The sequence below is a fragment of the Primulina huaijiensis genome, chromosome 13 (genome assembly GCF_012295235.1).
Source record: "Primulina huaijiensis isolate GDHJ02 chromosome 13, ASM1229523v2, whole genome shotgun sequence".
NCBI lineage: Eukaryota > Viridiplantae > Streptophyta > Magnoliopsida > Lamiales > Gesneriaceae > Primulina > Primulina huaijiensis.
This window is the reverse complement of record NC_133318.1, coordinates 761,463-773,976: the sequence shown is the minus strand read 5'-3', so window position 1 is coordinate 773,976 and position 12,514 is coordinate 761,463. Positions and strand designations below refer to the sequence as shown.

The 12,514-nt window shown below is 35.7% G+C and overlaps 3 protein-coding genes across 5 annotated transcripts; 2 read left to right on the top strand and 1 right to left on the bottom strand.

Annotated features, from left to right (window-relative positions):
- Window positions 1-843: 843 nt before the first annotated feature.
- On the top strand, window positions 844-4,022 carry LOC140991377 (3-epi-6-deoxocathasterone 23-monooxygenase CYP90D1). Its single transcript, XM_073461302.1, has 8 exons — window positions 844-1,283; window positions 1,596-1,920; window positions 2,434-2,583; window positions 2,663-2,905; window positions 2,994-3,086; window positions 3,172-3,357; window positions 3,431-3,558; window positions 3,861-4,022. Exons 1-8 carry the CDS (start codon window positions 1,030-1,032, stop codon window positions 3,952-3,954), a joined length of 1,473 nt encoding a protein of 490 aa, XP_073317403.1. The 5' UTR covers window positions 844-1,029; the 3' UTR covers window positions 3,955-4,022.
- Window positions 4,023-4,672: 650 nt separating this feature from the next.
- LOC140991379 (PRA1 family protein F2-like) lies at window positions 4,673-5,415 on the top strand. The gene has a single exon (XM_073461303.1). It carries the CDS (start codon window positions 4,753-4,755, stop codon window positions 5,305-5,307), a length of 555 nt encoding a protein of 184 aa, XP_073317404.1. The 5' UTR covers window positions 4,673-4,752; the 3' UTR covers window positions 5,308-5,415.
- Window positions 5,146-10,681, bottom strand: LOC140991376 (inactive protein kinase SELMODRAFT_444075-like). Of its 3 annotated transcripts, none has more exons than XM_073461299.1 (10): window positions 10,463-10,681; window positions 9,170-9,762; window positions 8,432-8,586; window positions 8,205-8,299; window positions 7,101-8,110; window positions 6,856-7,016; window positions 6,408-6,484; window positions 6,194-6,341; window positions 5,967-6,116; window positions 5,146-5,885 (listed from the first exon to the last, which is right to left on the bottom strand). In XM_073461299.1, the coding sequence occupies exons 2-10, from the start codon at window positions 9,342-9,344 to the stop codon at window positions 5,679-5,681; spliced, it is 2,178 nt and encodes a 725-aa protein (XP_073317400.1). In that variant the 5' UTR covers window positions 9,345-9,762; window positions 10,463-10,681; the 3' UTR covers window positions 5,146-5,678. The 3 variants fall into 3 exon arrangements, with proteins under 3 accessions (XP_073317400.1, XP_073317401.1, XP_073317402.1); XM_073461300.1 differs by having other exon boundaries at window positions 9,170-9,385; XM_073461301.1 differs by lacking the exon at window positions 10,463-10,681 and having other exon boundaries at window positions 9,170-9,385; window positions 9,480-10,418.
- Window positions 10,682-12,514: the final 1,833 nt, after the last annotated feature.

The window sequence follows — 12,514 nt, the reverse complement described above, 5'->3', positions numbered from 1 at the left end:
TTCATTTCATCATTCTCTTCATATAATTTTTACGCTTATGGATCTTATTTTAATTTAAATGTCATTGATAAAGACCGGGTATATCGGGTAAGAGTTTGATGGACGATTTCACCGAGTCGGATTGACGAGTCAATCTACGGTTTTATGGAGAATATTGTAATAAATGTTATAGTCAATATGTAAGCGAATGAATCCTTTAATGTTAAAACAAACATGATATTTATAAAAAGAAAGTCAATGATGGTCTTGTTTTCAATGCCCACTTGATAATTATAGCAAGATGTTGCACATACCCTGCTTTTGTGACAAGTTAAAGTGTCCCTTTCGCTTTGTCAAATCCATGCGATTTTGACAGTAATGATTAATAAAATAATATATCACATACTTGTGCACTCGAGTGAGGTGCTATTATCGAGATAACTCGGGTAGAAAGCCATCATACAGGAACTCGTCCGGAAGCCCGGGCTTCTGGTAGCCTGAGAGATGATGTATCGGGCATTCATTTGCCCAGCTATTATCGGATTGGTCCAAAACTTCTCATAATCTGATCCATGATCCGGGATCATCCAATACCCATGACCCGGTCATCCCGAGGTATCACCCATCATGATATATATAGTATCCAACTACATGTATGCCTGTATATTTTTTGTTAGGATTCAATTTTTTTTTAAAAAAAAAGTATATATAACGTCTGATTACGACTCGTGTTTGTTTCGAGTACTGGCTTATGACCAAAAGGATATTGTATCATCTTCACACATAAAATTCATCTCCTTGACCTATATGCTGCCTTTTCCCTCTACCAAAACAAAAGCAAAATATAATAATAATAATAAAAATATAATTATTGCCAACCACCGGCCACTCCGGAGCTCATACACATGCAAATACGTTTTTTCCGATATTTTTTTTATCTTTACATAAATATATATTACTAAACAGAACAAACCAAGACTAATTAGTGATCGATCAATTGTGTTTAGTGGAGAAAACCCACCAAGAAAAAAGCGAAGAAAAGGGTCAGAAATGGACCAAATCGTGTGGAGTTTTCTGGCGACAGCAGCAATAATATTGTTCTTGTCCGCCATAACTGCGTACAGGAACGCAATATTAACTACGAGTAATTTCAACAGAAGAAGAAGAAGCAGCAGCAAGTTATCATCTCCAGCGATTCCTTTGGGTAATCTTGGAATACTGCCTTTTATTGGAGAAACCATTCACTTCATCTCTTGTGCTTATTCAGACAAACCTGAGACTTTCATGGACAAGAGACGTCTCGTGTAAGTCATATATATATATATACTTTAATTTTATCTGTGTTCAGATCACAGTAAAAAAATTCATACTTCTCATGCATAAAATAAGAAATTCTCAGTTTGAAATCGACTAGCAATATTTAAATTTTGCCATCAATATCTATATAAACACACACACACACACACACACACGCATATGATTGATTAATTAGAAGTGAAATATATATATTGAAGTTGCATGCCTGTTAGGATTATGTAAAAATTAAACAATGATGTTTTGTCCAAGAAATATAATTTTTGATCCTAGAAAATTTGTGGGCTTTAATTATATTGTAGGTATGGAAAGGTTTTCAAGTCACACTTATTTGGAAGTCCCACAATAATATCAACTGATGCAGAAGTAAGCAAGATCATTCTGCAAAGTGATGCAAGTATATTTGTGCCATCTTACCCTAAATCTCTGATGGAACTCATGGGAAAATCCTCTATATTGCTTGTAAATGGAAGTCTGCACAGAAGAATGCATGGTTTGATTGGTTCTTTCATCAAATCTCCAAATCTGAAAGCACAGATTACTGCAGATATGCAAAAGTATGTCACGGCATCGATGGATAAATGGAGCGAAGATTCACCTGTGTTTATTCAAGATGAAGCTAAACACGTAAATCTTTAATTTTCCTATATGGTTCATTGGGTCGCGTCTAATTTTTTTTCTGTTTTCGCGGCTGTTTGTTTGTATAGCCAAATTTCTTTACCTTTTTTTTTTTTTTTTAAATATTACTGTGATACAAAAAAACTGTTTAGTTATCTCGCTCGCTCTAAGAATGTTATTAAATATTTCTGGGTTTATTTTTTTGGTTTTAAATGCATATACAATGTGGAAGCTGGAACTGTGGCCTTTTGGATCTACGAATGATTAATCATATTACAGCAGTAGCCTGTAGTCAGATTTAAGATTGTCACCATTATCGCGAAGAAATTAATGATCTAATTTACTTAAAGTATAAGCGTTGGTGTTTTTACGGATCATATAGCTGTAACTTTTGCTTGAATTATACTGTCTGTAAAGATCAGAGCATTGATGATAATTATGTCCGCAACTTCCTTATTAAAAAAATCTAAAGTAACTTTCACGTGAGTCATTTATTTTTATTACATAATATAATATTTTCAGATTGGATTTCAAGTGCTGGTCAAAGCATTAATTAGCTTGGAACCCAGTGATGAAATGGAGGTTCTGAAAAAACATTTTCAAGAATTTATCGCCGGCCTAATGTCGTTGCCATTAAATTTTCCTGGTACTCAGCTTTACCGATCATTACAGGCAGGTATCTCTCCTTTTTGAATATATAATTAAATATATATTATATATATCAAGATTGTGATATAGAATCGGGTTTCAGGCGAAAAAGAAAATGATCCAAGTAATACATAGGATTATCCAAACGAAAAGGGAAACTAAAAGGAATCCAGCAAGAGACGTAGCAGATGCATTGGTGAAAGATACAAATGAGTATTTGACCGACGATTTGATAGCAGAAAACATAATCGATTTAATGATTCCTGGAGAGGATTCCGTGCCTGTTTTGATCACTCTTGCTGTCAAATACCTGTCTGACTCACCACTTGCTTTAAAACAATTAACGGTACGGTATTGATTAATGCATGGTTATAATTATTGTGTTGTTAAAATGAAATTATTAATTAAATGTTAACTAATTAATTTACGTTTAGGAGGAGAATATGAACCTGAAGAAGGCCAAAGAAAAGCTTGGAGAGCCATTTTATTGGAATGATTACATGACGTCATTGCCCTTCACAAGGAGTGTAAGAAACATGCATATATATATAACTCTTTTTATATTAAACAAGTTTTTTGCAAAAATTAATTAAGAAATTTATTGATGATCAGGTGATAACAGAAACATTGCGGATGGGAAACATAATAATAGGAGTAATGAGAAAAGCAATGAAAGATGTGGAAATAAAAGGATACCATATCCCTAAGGGATACTGTGTGCTGTCTTATTTCAGATCAGTCCATTTGGATGATTCCCTTTATGAATCCCCTTATCAATTCAATCCATGGAGATGGCATGTAAGCAAGCAACGTCATTCTGTTTGGGTTCTTGGAATTAGGAATGCTAACTTCATGATATTCATATATACAGGATAAGGACATAAGTTATTGCTATAACTTCACACCATTTGGAGGTGGGCAAAGGTTGTGTCCAGGGCTTGACATGGCTAGGTTGGAGGCTTCTATCTTTCTCCATCATCTGGTTACTCAATTCTGCAGGTTCTATCCTTTTCTTTACTTGAACTGATCTGGCTTACATGTAATGTGCTCGAACTTGACCTCACTGATTCGATCGTACGTCCTCCGTGGTTATACGAAGAATACAACTTATGTTTGACGATAGAAATATATATAATCTTTTGATTTCTAAACTTTGTTTGTTGTATGATATTTGTATATCTAATTCATTTGACATATTGAACACACACACTGGACATCAAATTATTGGAATTTACATGATTATTTAGTTTGCTAGTTTTGTTGTGATCGGTAATTTACATGATTAATATTTATGATCACAGATGGGAAGCTGAAGAAGATTCCATTGTCAACTTCCCTACTGTCCGAATGAAGAGAAGAATGCCAATTTGGGTCAAAAGGAGAAGAGATACATGAAGTTGACATATATATATATATATATATATATAAAAGCAAAATGTTAATTTTTGTTACACGCATTCCAGTATGGACAATAATACTTTTACTGATCTCTTCTTTTAAGTATATATGTTTAATAAATACATGTATTAATTTAGCGTATATTCTTCATCTAAAAATTTCCAATTTTCTCTCTTAAAGATTCTAGATAATCTTATGCGTAAATGGGTTACTTGTTGACCGGTTGTTTTCAGCTCAGCATCGGGAAATGGAAGACATCAAATTTAACGACAACTCAGCTGTGTCGTGTGTGTGTGTGTGTATATATATATATATATATATATATATATATTTGGACAGCTAATCTTAACAAGCCACGTGCTCAAACTCTAGAGATCGCAGGGCGGTCTTATCTTTTGACAACTGGATTTGGTTGTCTGGATTCGGAAAATTTGACGTGTTTAGAGATCAACCAACGATGAATAATTTGTTCATATCAATTCCAGAAATTTCATTCAATTAGTTATTTATTTATAATGATCGAACTGATTTATAAAATTATGTTTTAGTTTTTTTTGATAAAGAATTTTTAAATTTGATTAGATGTACGTTGTAATTATTAGATGAAAAATATCAATAATTTAAATAATAAAAATTAATTGGTGTCGGACCACTATATATAATATATCTTTACTTTTATATATATAAATAAAAAATATATTTCTGCCAGGACTATGAGGGTATTTACCAGAATAAAAATAGAATAGCCCTTCAATCTACTTGCTTCTGTTCCAAGAACTTCCCTCCGCACACGAAATGACGAATTACGGCACAATCCCCACCTCATCTTCGCCTTCCGGCGGCCACATCGAGTACATCTCACGGGCTAAGGAACGCATCAAATCCGGACTCGGCACGCGCCGCCCCTGGCGTGAAATGTTCTCCTTCCACTCCCTAAACCTCCCCAAATCCTTCCGAGACTCCATCTCCCGTGTCAAAACTAACGCCGGATACTTCCGCATGAACTACGCCATCGTATTTCTGGTAATCATCTTCCTCAGCCTCCTCTGGTTCCCTATCTCGCTCATCGTCTTCATCGTCATGTTGGCCATCTGGTTGGTCCTCTACTTCCTCCGAGACGTGCCGCTGGTGATCTGCGGCCGCACGATCTCCGACAAGGCGGTGCTGATCATTCTCTCCATCGTGACGCTTGTTGTTCTACTGCTGACGCACGCCACCAAGAATATTCTGGTGGCGTTGGCGATCGCCGTGGTGGTTGTTCTGCTCCACGCCATCGTGAGGAAGACTGACGATTTGTACTTCGACGAGGAGGCGGGAGGCTTGTTGAGATCTTCACCATCCTCCCCTTGATTTGATGATTTTCTTCGTTGACTTTTGTGGAAATCTGCTGTGTGTGTGTGTGTATGTGGGGGATTTGTATTGTTTGGAAGGAAATAATTACAGGTGAATTTATTTTTAGTCAGCGAGTTTACAGTAGATTTTTTTTTTGGGAAAAAGATTTTTAAATTTGAAGAGAATATACAAAAGGAGAAAGAAAAGCTAACCCATTTCAAGAATATTGTTAGATCCGTATTTTGCGTCATTACAAATATGGAAGGCACTGATATATAATGATTATGATGCCAAATTCTTTTCGCGTGGAATTTAGTCACAAACCTAAGACCACTAGTTCTATACAGAAAACCAAAATCTTCCAGCAAACTAAATGTAGAAATCCTCATTTATACTTCCATCTTCACATGAAAATCTTGACTTGGTCTCCTCCCGCTGTTGTCGAGGGCAAGATTCGAACTAAAACATCTTGATGCCTCGTCGTCTATGGAGTCAGTTTGCTGGTAATGTGATGAAATCGTGCCGCTCACATAAAATCCTAGTGTGGATGATGGACAACTTGGATCGATGGCATCGCCTTCCAGTATCCGAAGTACCTATTTTCAAGGGCCATCTCAATAATTATTTAGAACTCTAGGAAAGTAATTATTATTTGACAAATACATGATACAACTCACCTGCGACATGCGAGGCCGAGCCTCGGGATCACGACGAATGCATAAAGATGCAGCGTGCAACATACAGTAAACCTCGTGCTCTACATAGCAGCTTCCTAATCGTGGATCAACGAGTTCATCAGTGGCATACGCGTCCAATAATGGACGTGCCTGCCAAGCATCACGTTAACCGTAGATAAATTACTCAGCTTTTGGGAAAATATAACATGTCAGGAGATTATATATACCCATTCGGCAAGACACTGCTGTCCTTTGGGTCTGCTAAGATCCACAGCCTTACGCCCGGTTACAAGTTCCACCAGTACCACACCAAATGAGTAAACATCGGCCTTTTCTGTGATCTGACCGCTTTGAGCATACTCAGGTGCCAAGTACCTAAATAAACATCATGGTTTATTGAACTTGATATTTTGAGGGAGGAAAAATAAATTTGAAACTCACCCAAATGTTCCAATCACTCTCGTTTCAACTCCCGTCTCTCCATCTGGTTGCCATCTAGCTAGACCAAAGTCTCCCACCTTCCGGAAGAAGATCAAACAAAAATCATATTCTGTCACGTGCAAATTGTTTGCTATACGTAGACTGGATGTTCGTGACATGCCTCATCACAAGACATGTGACGAACATGGAATCAGAATGCAAGAAGACAATTAGAACATGAACGGACGTTTTAAGCTCGGGAACAAAAACCAGGTTCGATTAGCATATATATCGTTCTGATTTTTCTAAAAGCTTACAATACATATATTCAGTTAGTAAATCAATTATTGAGTTAGATCAGAAATTTTGAAATTGCCATACCAGTAACAGAATGGCGACATAGCACATGACCACCATGACACAGGTCTGGAACGAAATGTTAGTTAAAACTACAGGTTAAGATTTTTACCAAGGGCTCAAAATCATGAGTAATGAGAATGTTATTTGGTCGCAAATCTCGGTGCACTATGCAGCCAACCCTACATTCTTCATGAAGATATCGCAACCCTCGTGCAGCTCCAACTGCTATTTTTTTACGTGCATTCCATGTAAGTGAACCTTGTTGGTGTCCTGAAAATTCCACATACATTTGAAATTCTCATAAACCAAAATCATCCATTAACAAAGAGCGTCTAAAAAGTACGAAAATCATACCGTAAAGATGAGAATCTAGAGATCCGTTGCAGATGTATTCGTAGACTAGTAATCTTCTACCATCTTCAATGCAGAAACCAATCAACATAACGACATTGCGTTGCTGAGCACAACTTAAAACTTCAACTTCTGAACAAAATTCTTGATCCCCTTGAGAACTTGCCAATTTATGCTGCTTGACAGCCACTACAAGGCCATCAGGAAGTACACCTCTGTGAACAGATCCAAACCCACCTTCTGCTAAAAAATTAGCTTGTGAAAACGCTCCAGTTGCGAGCTCTAGCTCAGCATATGTGAACCACCTAGGAGGCTTTCCAAATACAGGAGCCTTGTGCTGACACACAGAACACAAGGGAGGGGACCCAGAGGGCGCTGTTCTTAGTGACATAACTTCTCTAAAACTTTCATTGAAATCAAGGTTAGGACGATAGCCTGGCGATTGAAATCCAGATTCCAAGTTAAGATTTGAAAGCTTTTCTAACTGGGCTTTGGTAGACGAATTTTGAATCTGATTACCAATTCGTCCTGAGCTTTCTCCTGGATGTTCAAAAAATTGACAATGTGCGGTAACAATATCTGCCATCCATGGTTGAAACCTTGAAGAGGTAGACAACTTTTCACTGTCAGTTTCTGAACTAGATTCATTAATTTCCCTTTCCTGTTTTGTGGCTAACAATTCTTCTCGCCTCAGGCCATCTTTTTTTTCAGTCACAAAGAATGGTGAAGTTCCAGGATCAGAACTTGAAACTGATGACGTTGCAGCTTCAGTGACAGTAAATGGCTCGGGACTACTCGATGGGGTGACAAGCGGACCACGAGTTGGATTCAAAGAACTACTCATGTTTTCTTGTTTCTTTGATGATTCGTCACTATCAGAATTCAAAATTTCAGGCTCCTTTTCAGGTGATCTCATTAGATTGAGCCGGAGTATTTTTGGTTGAGAATGCTTCATTACTACAATGTTGCATTGCAGCTCTTCCATGCATCGTTTCTCCTCGTGTTTGAGATGCCTGTAAGATACTCAAACCAAAAATCACAAGATTACTACGTAAGTTTTTCTTATATAGTTTTAGATTCTTTAAGCAGCAGGAGAATAGATATTACTTGTCCAGAACAACCCAACTAGCTATCTTTTTCTTTGCCTCAGCAGCCACTGCTCCACAAGCGGTACCAGATATGATTTTTATCTTCACATTGATCTAAATCATAATTGGAAAAATCATTTATCAGCATAAGATGACCATGCACACCGGCGGAGTCAGGAATTTAATTGGTGGATCCTACCATGCATACACAAATAAATGTCAGGTACGCAAATTTTTAAGACTCACTTTGTTAGGATCATAAACATGATGAAGCTGAAGAATCATCTGGGAGCAATAATCTGTTATATCAGATTTCTGTTCTGCAGTTGTACCAGAGTGAAACCTCCAGTTGCCACTAGCACAGTCTCCAGCAAATCTTGGGAATCCCCAAAATTTTCGACCTGATGATTTAGGTAGGGCAAAAAATAATTACCAAGTCACTCAGAAAAGTTGTGAATTGCTCGATAATTGATTTGGACTTTAGTCACCAAACATGAAAACGGCAATAAACTCCAAAATTAAGACGCCCCTACAATTCTAACAGCTTGTACTTGGGACAAACAGTTGCTAGAGGCACCAAAATACTGAATGAACCAATATTTTCTTTTTCAGTTCTTTACATGGAGAGGCAAATTCAACATATTGCTCAGATTTGATTTGGACTTGAGTTGGAAACGCCAGAAACAAGTGAAATTCAAGCGAGGGATTATGCCGATATTGAAGTATATATTGTGTATTGCGTCACGTTTAAAGATTTTGCCCCTAATTTCTAATACTTCATTGTTATTCTACAGTTTGGACACAAGCATAAGAGTTCAAGATCTTGAAAATACTTATATTTGGTTCAACATGACGGAGGTGAACTGGAAATTTCAATTGAATGATAAATCCTTCAATTCAAAGACACGAAACTTAAAGCAATGAACAAGGCTAAATCATGCAGAAAAAACCTTTTAAACCAAGCAAATAATCTAAAACCTTTACCAGAACTATGTGAAGAGACAACCACAAGAAGAGTAATGCAATCCCCAGGCTGAACAACATGAGTCAGAGCCCACAAAAGAGCAGTCTTAGGAATCTCCTTTGATGCTTTAACAGCAACCAATACCTTCTCAGCTACAGCAGAACCACCCTTTTCGTGTGTTCCCACTTTCTTCATCTCTCTACTTGTTAGCTCACAAGAAATTTGTCCTCACTTTTCTATTCAAAAACTCAAAAGAATAGCGCTGATATCAGTACTTCAAGAATACACCACAATTCTATATCGATTCTATGAATGCCTGTCTACATGAACCGCCAGCAAGAAAACATTAGGGGCATTATTTTGTTCTCTGTCCCACCACTAAAGTTGTGATCAATCCAACTCACGTAATGCCAACATGCTCACTGTTGACATGACACTTATAACCGAGAACCAATATTTTTCATTTTTCTTTTGTTTTTCCGGTCAGGAACACTGAAATCAATGAGAGCGTGATTTTAGCTAGAGATGAGTGTAGTTGCAGGTTCCAAAAATGGTATCGTAGTAGCCATTTGAATGGATCCGGGTAGAGAAAGTTGTCAAGGACAAGAACTCACTGTTTGTCACATGATTTCGTATGTTAGAAAAGACAGAAAAATACTTCAAGCAAGTAGGCTACTTTCAAATTAGAGAAGTCAAAATGGGGTTGAATTTGAAAGAGCCGGCCTGGTTAAATGAGCTGTGCTCCAGAGTCTCGTGTCTCTTTTTTTCTAATATATCAATAATTGGAAGATTGGAAACGTGGAACCAAAAGATTCCGTCACAAATAAGATTTTTACTCTAAACTAAGACAATTTTTTCTTTAAAAAAAAATTTCGTCTTCTCCATCATCTCCCCACAATCCAAAACCAGCACTATCTTTAAAATCCGCGAAAACCCACAAGCCAATCAGCACAGGATTCATAAATAATCAAGACAGTATTTTGGTTTCTCTGGAACTATCGTTTTCGCCTTCTCTTAGCCACTTAGTTTACAATACAACAGCAAGTCAGCGATTATTAAACAACAACGAACATGATTTCTTCAGAAAAAAGGTTGCATTTTCTTTCAACCAACTCACGATGTGGATGTATCACGTATGTTAGAGAAAAATACGGAATGAGACGGAGCTTTCAAGATCAACAACGTCCACAGCTCGGTACAAATTGGGATATAATGTGATGTGACAACAGTATCAACAAAACCCGCATCAAAAACTGAAAAAGATGGATTTTTTATGCATCACAAGACTTGAAAAAACAAGCATCTGCACTTACATTTCGAGCAATGGCATGTTTGCATTTACTTGGAAAAAATCATTGTGAAAAAATACATGTTTTCTTCTTTCACATATAGCTTGGTTCTAAATTTCTGTCAGCAGTCAGCAATGCCCCCTCTTATGGATGATTTTACTGTATTCTTGTTCGCTTTCTTTTCGATTTGAATTAGAATTGGGCGACTTTATTGAATGGATAGGCTACTTTTGGAAGCTTTAATTTAATTTCATAACCTGTGAGATATAGCCTCTTTCTGTTTTTTAAAGTTGTAAACATATATATCCTTTGATCAAGTAGCAATGAATGTATAGAATAAAACTTTTACTTAACTAAAAATAATAATATACGATGTTAATCGAGAAAGTATTCAAATTAAAGTGCTAAAGTTGAGTTTGGAATTAAAGTTTCATAAAATGTGAAAACAAATATTGAAAATTTATAACTATGAATTCACTAAATATAACAAATAAGTACAAATAATATATATATATATATACACACACACACACACTAGGGAATCCAATAATATCTCGGTTTTTCCAAATACAATGTCAGTAATAATTTTTCTTTCTTTCATATCACGTCCAGAATCGAAGCAATCATTGATTCAATAATTGAAGACTAAAATGGGGTAGCATTGGGTTTGGTGGAGTCTAATTATTTGCTTGGCCCATGTTTATAATTTTAACTTCCTTTACTAGTTTACTACGTATTTGTCATTTGGTACATTTCTTTTGTTTTAATTATTATTATTATTATAACATTCATTCATTATTTCTCAGCAAATGCAAATGGGAGTTGGTTCCAAACAAATTGGGTTGGGTTACTTTACACCAGGCCTTTTTAGACAAGTAAGGACCAATTGCATTATTGGGGTGGATGCCCAACTTCGAGTCCCTCACTCCATTTGCATCATTTCTGTGTTAACGGGCTTTTTGTTTTTATTAAAATAGCTTGTTGTACAAAAAGAAATATCGAATAATAATAATAATAATAATAATAATAATAATAATAATAATAATAATAATAATAATATAATACAAGATTTATGATTATTGCCTCAAGTCGATGGTGACAGCATAACGCAAATTTGTGTAACAACCCATTTCCAAAAAAATCGATAATTTTATTGAATACATTTAACTGATTTAAAATCAAAATAAGTTTCACCTATACAAGGTCAACCTTTACGGCCATTAAAAAAAAGAAATGAAAATGACACACTAATTATCTACTTTCTCCCATTAAGTGCGTCTAATTTTAAATTATTGGCGAGATTTGGGTAATGATTAGAGATGATACAAACCTAAGTATTAGTCAACACCAAAAAGACTAGGACATAATTATAATTAAATAGCTATACATTTACTTTTCAAATATAAAACAAGTCTACTTAAAGAAATATACATAACAATATAATTTTCTCTGTTTGAGGGAAATTTATAAAAATGCAAACCAATTATATATGTGAACCAAAGGAATGAGTTTAGAGTATATATGATTAAAGGGTGAAACTAGGTTAGGCGATCGATCTCTACTTAAAAATGACTAATATGAGTGGCTGGCGGCTTGATTAAACATGCTACTTTGAAGCCTATACCGTAGTATAAATAGGACATAGCTAGGTTTGCCTTTTCTTTTGCTCCCCACTTCATGCTTTATTTGAAATTCAAAAAGATCGAGAATATATATAAATATATATGTGGGTGACGGTGTAGTGTCATGCCACTTTTTATTATCTTTGAGATTTGTGAATGGAATGGATCGAGTCGAACCAAGATCTCTTACTAAATTAATTGAGAGATATATGAACAATAAAATATCGATTTATATTAATAATAAACTTTGATTTGAAATAATTTGCCCATCCAACAAAAAGATCTAAACATAGATTTCTTGTCCCAAGCTTTTGGGGACCAAAATCCATCATTGATTTTTCTTTTTTGGCTTTCTATTATTTTCATGTCAATAAGTATAAATGTAATTCACGAATATATAAGGAAAAGGGAAAGCTTGATCATTAATTGCACTTGCATATTCGATCATTTTACC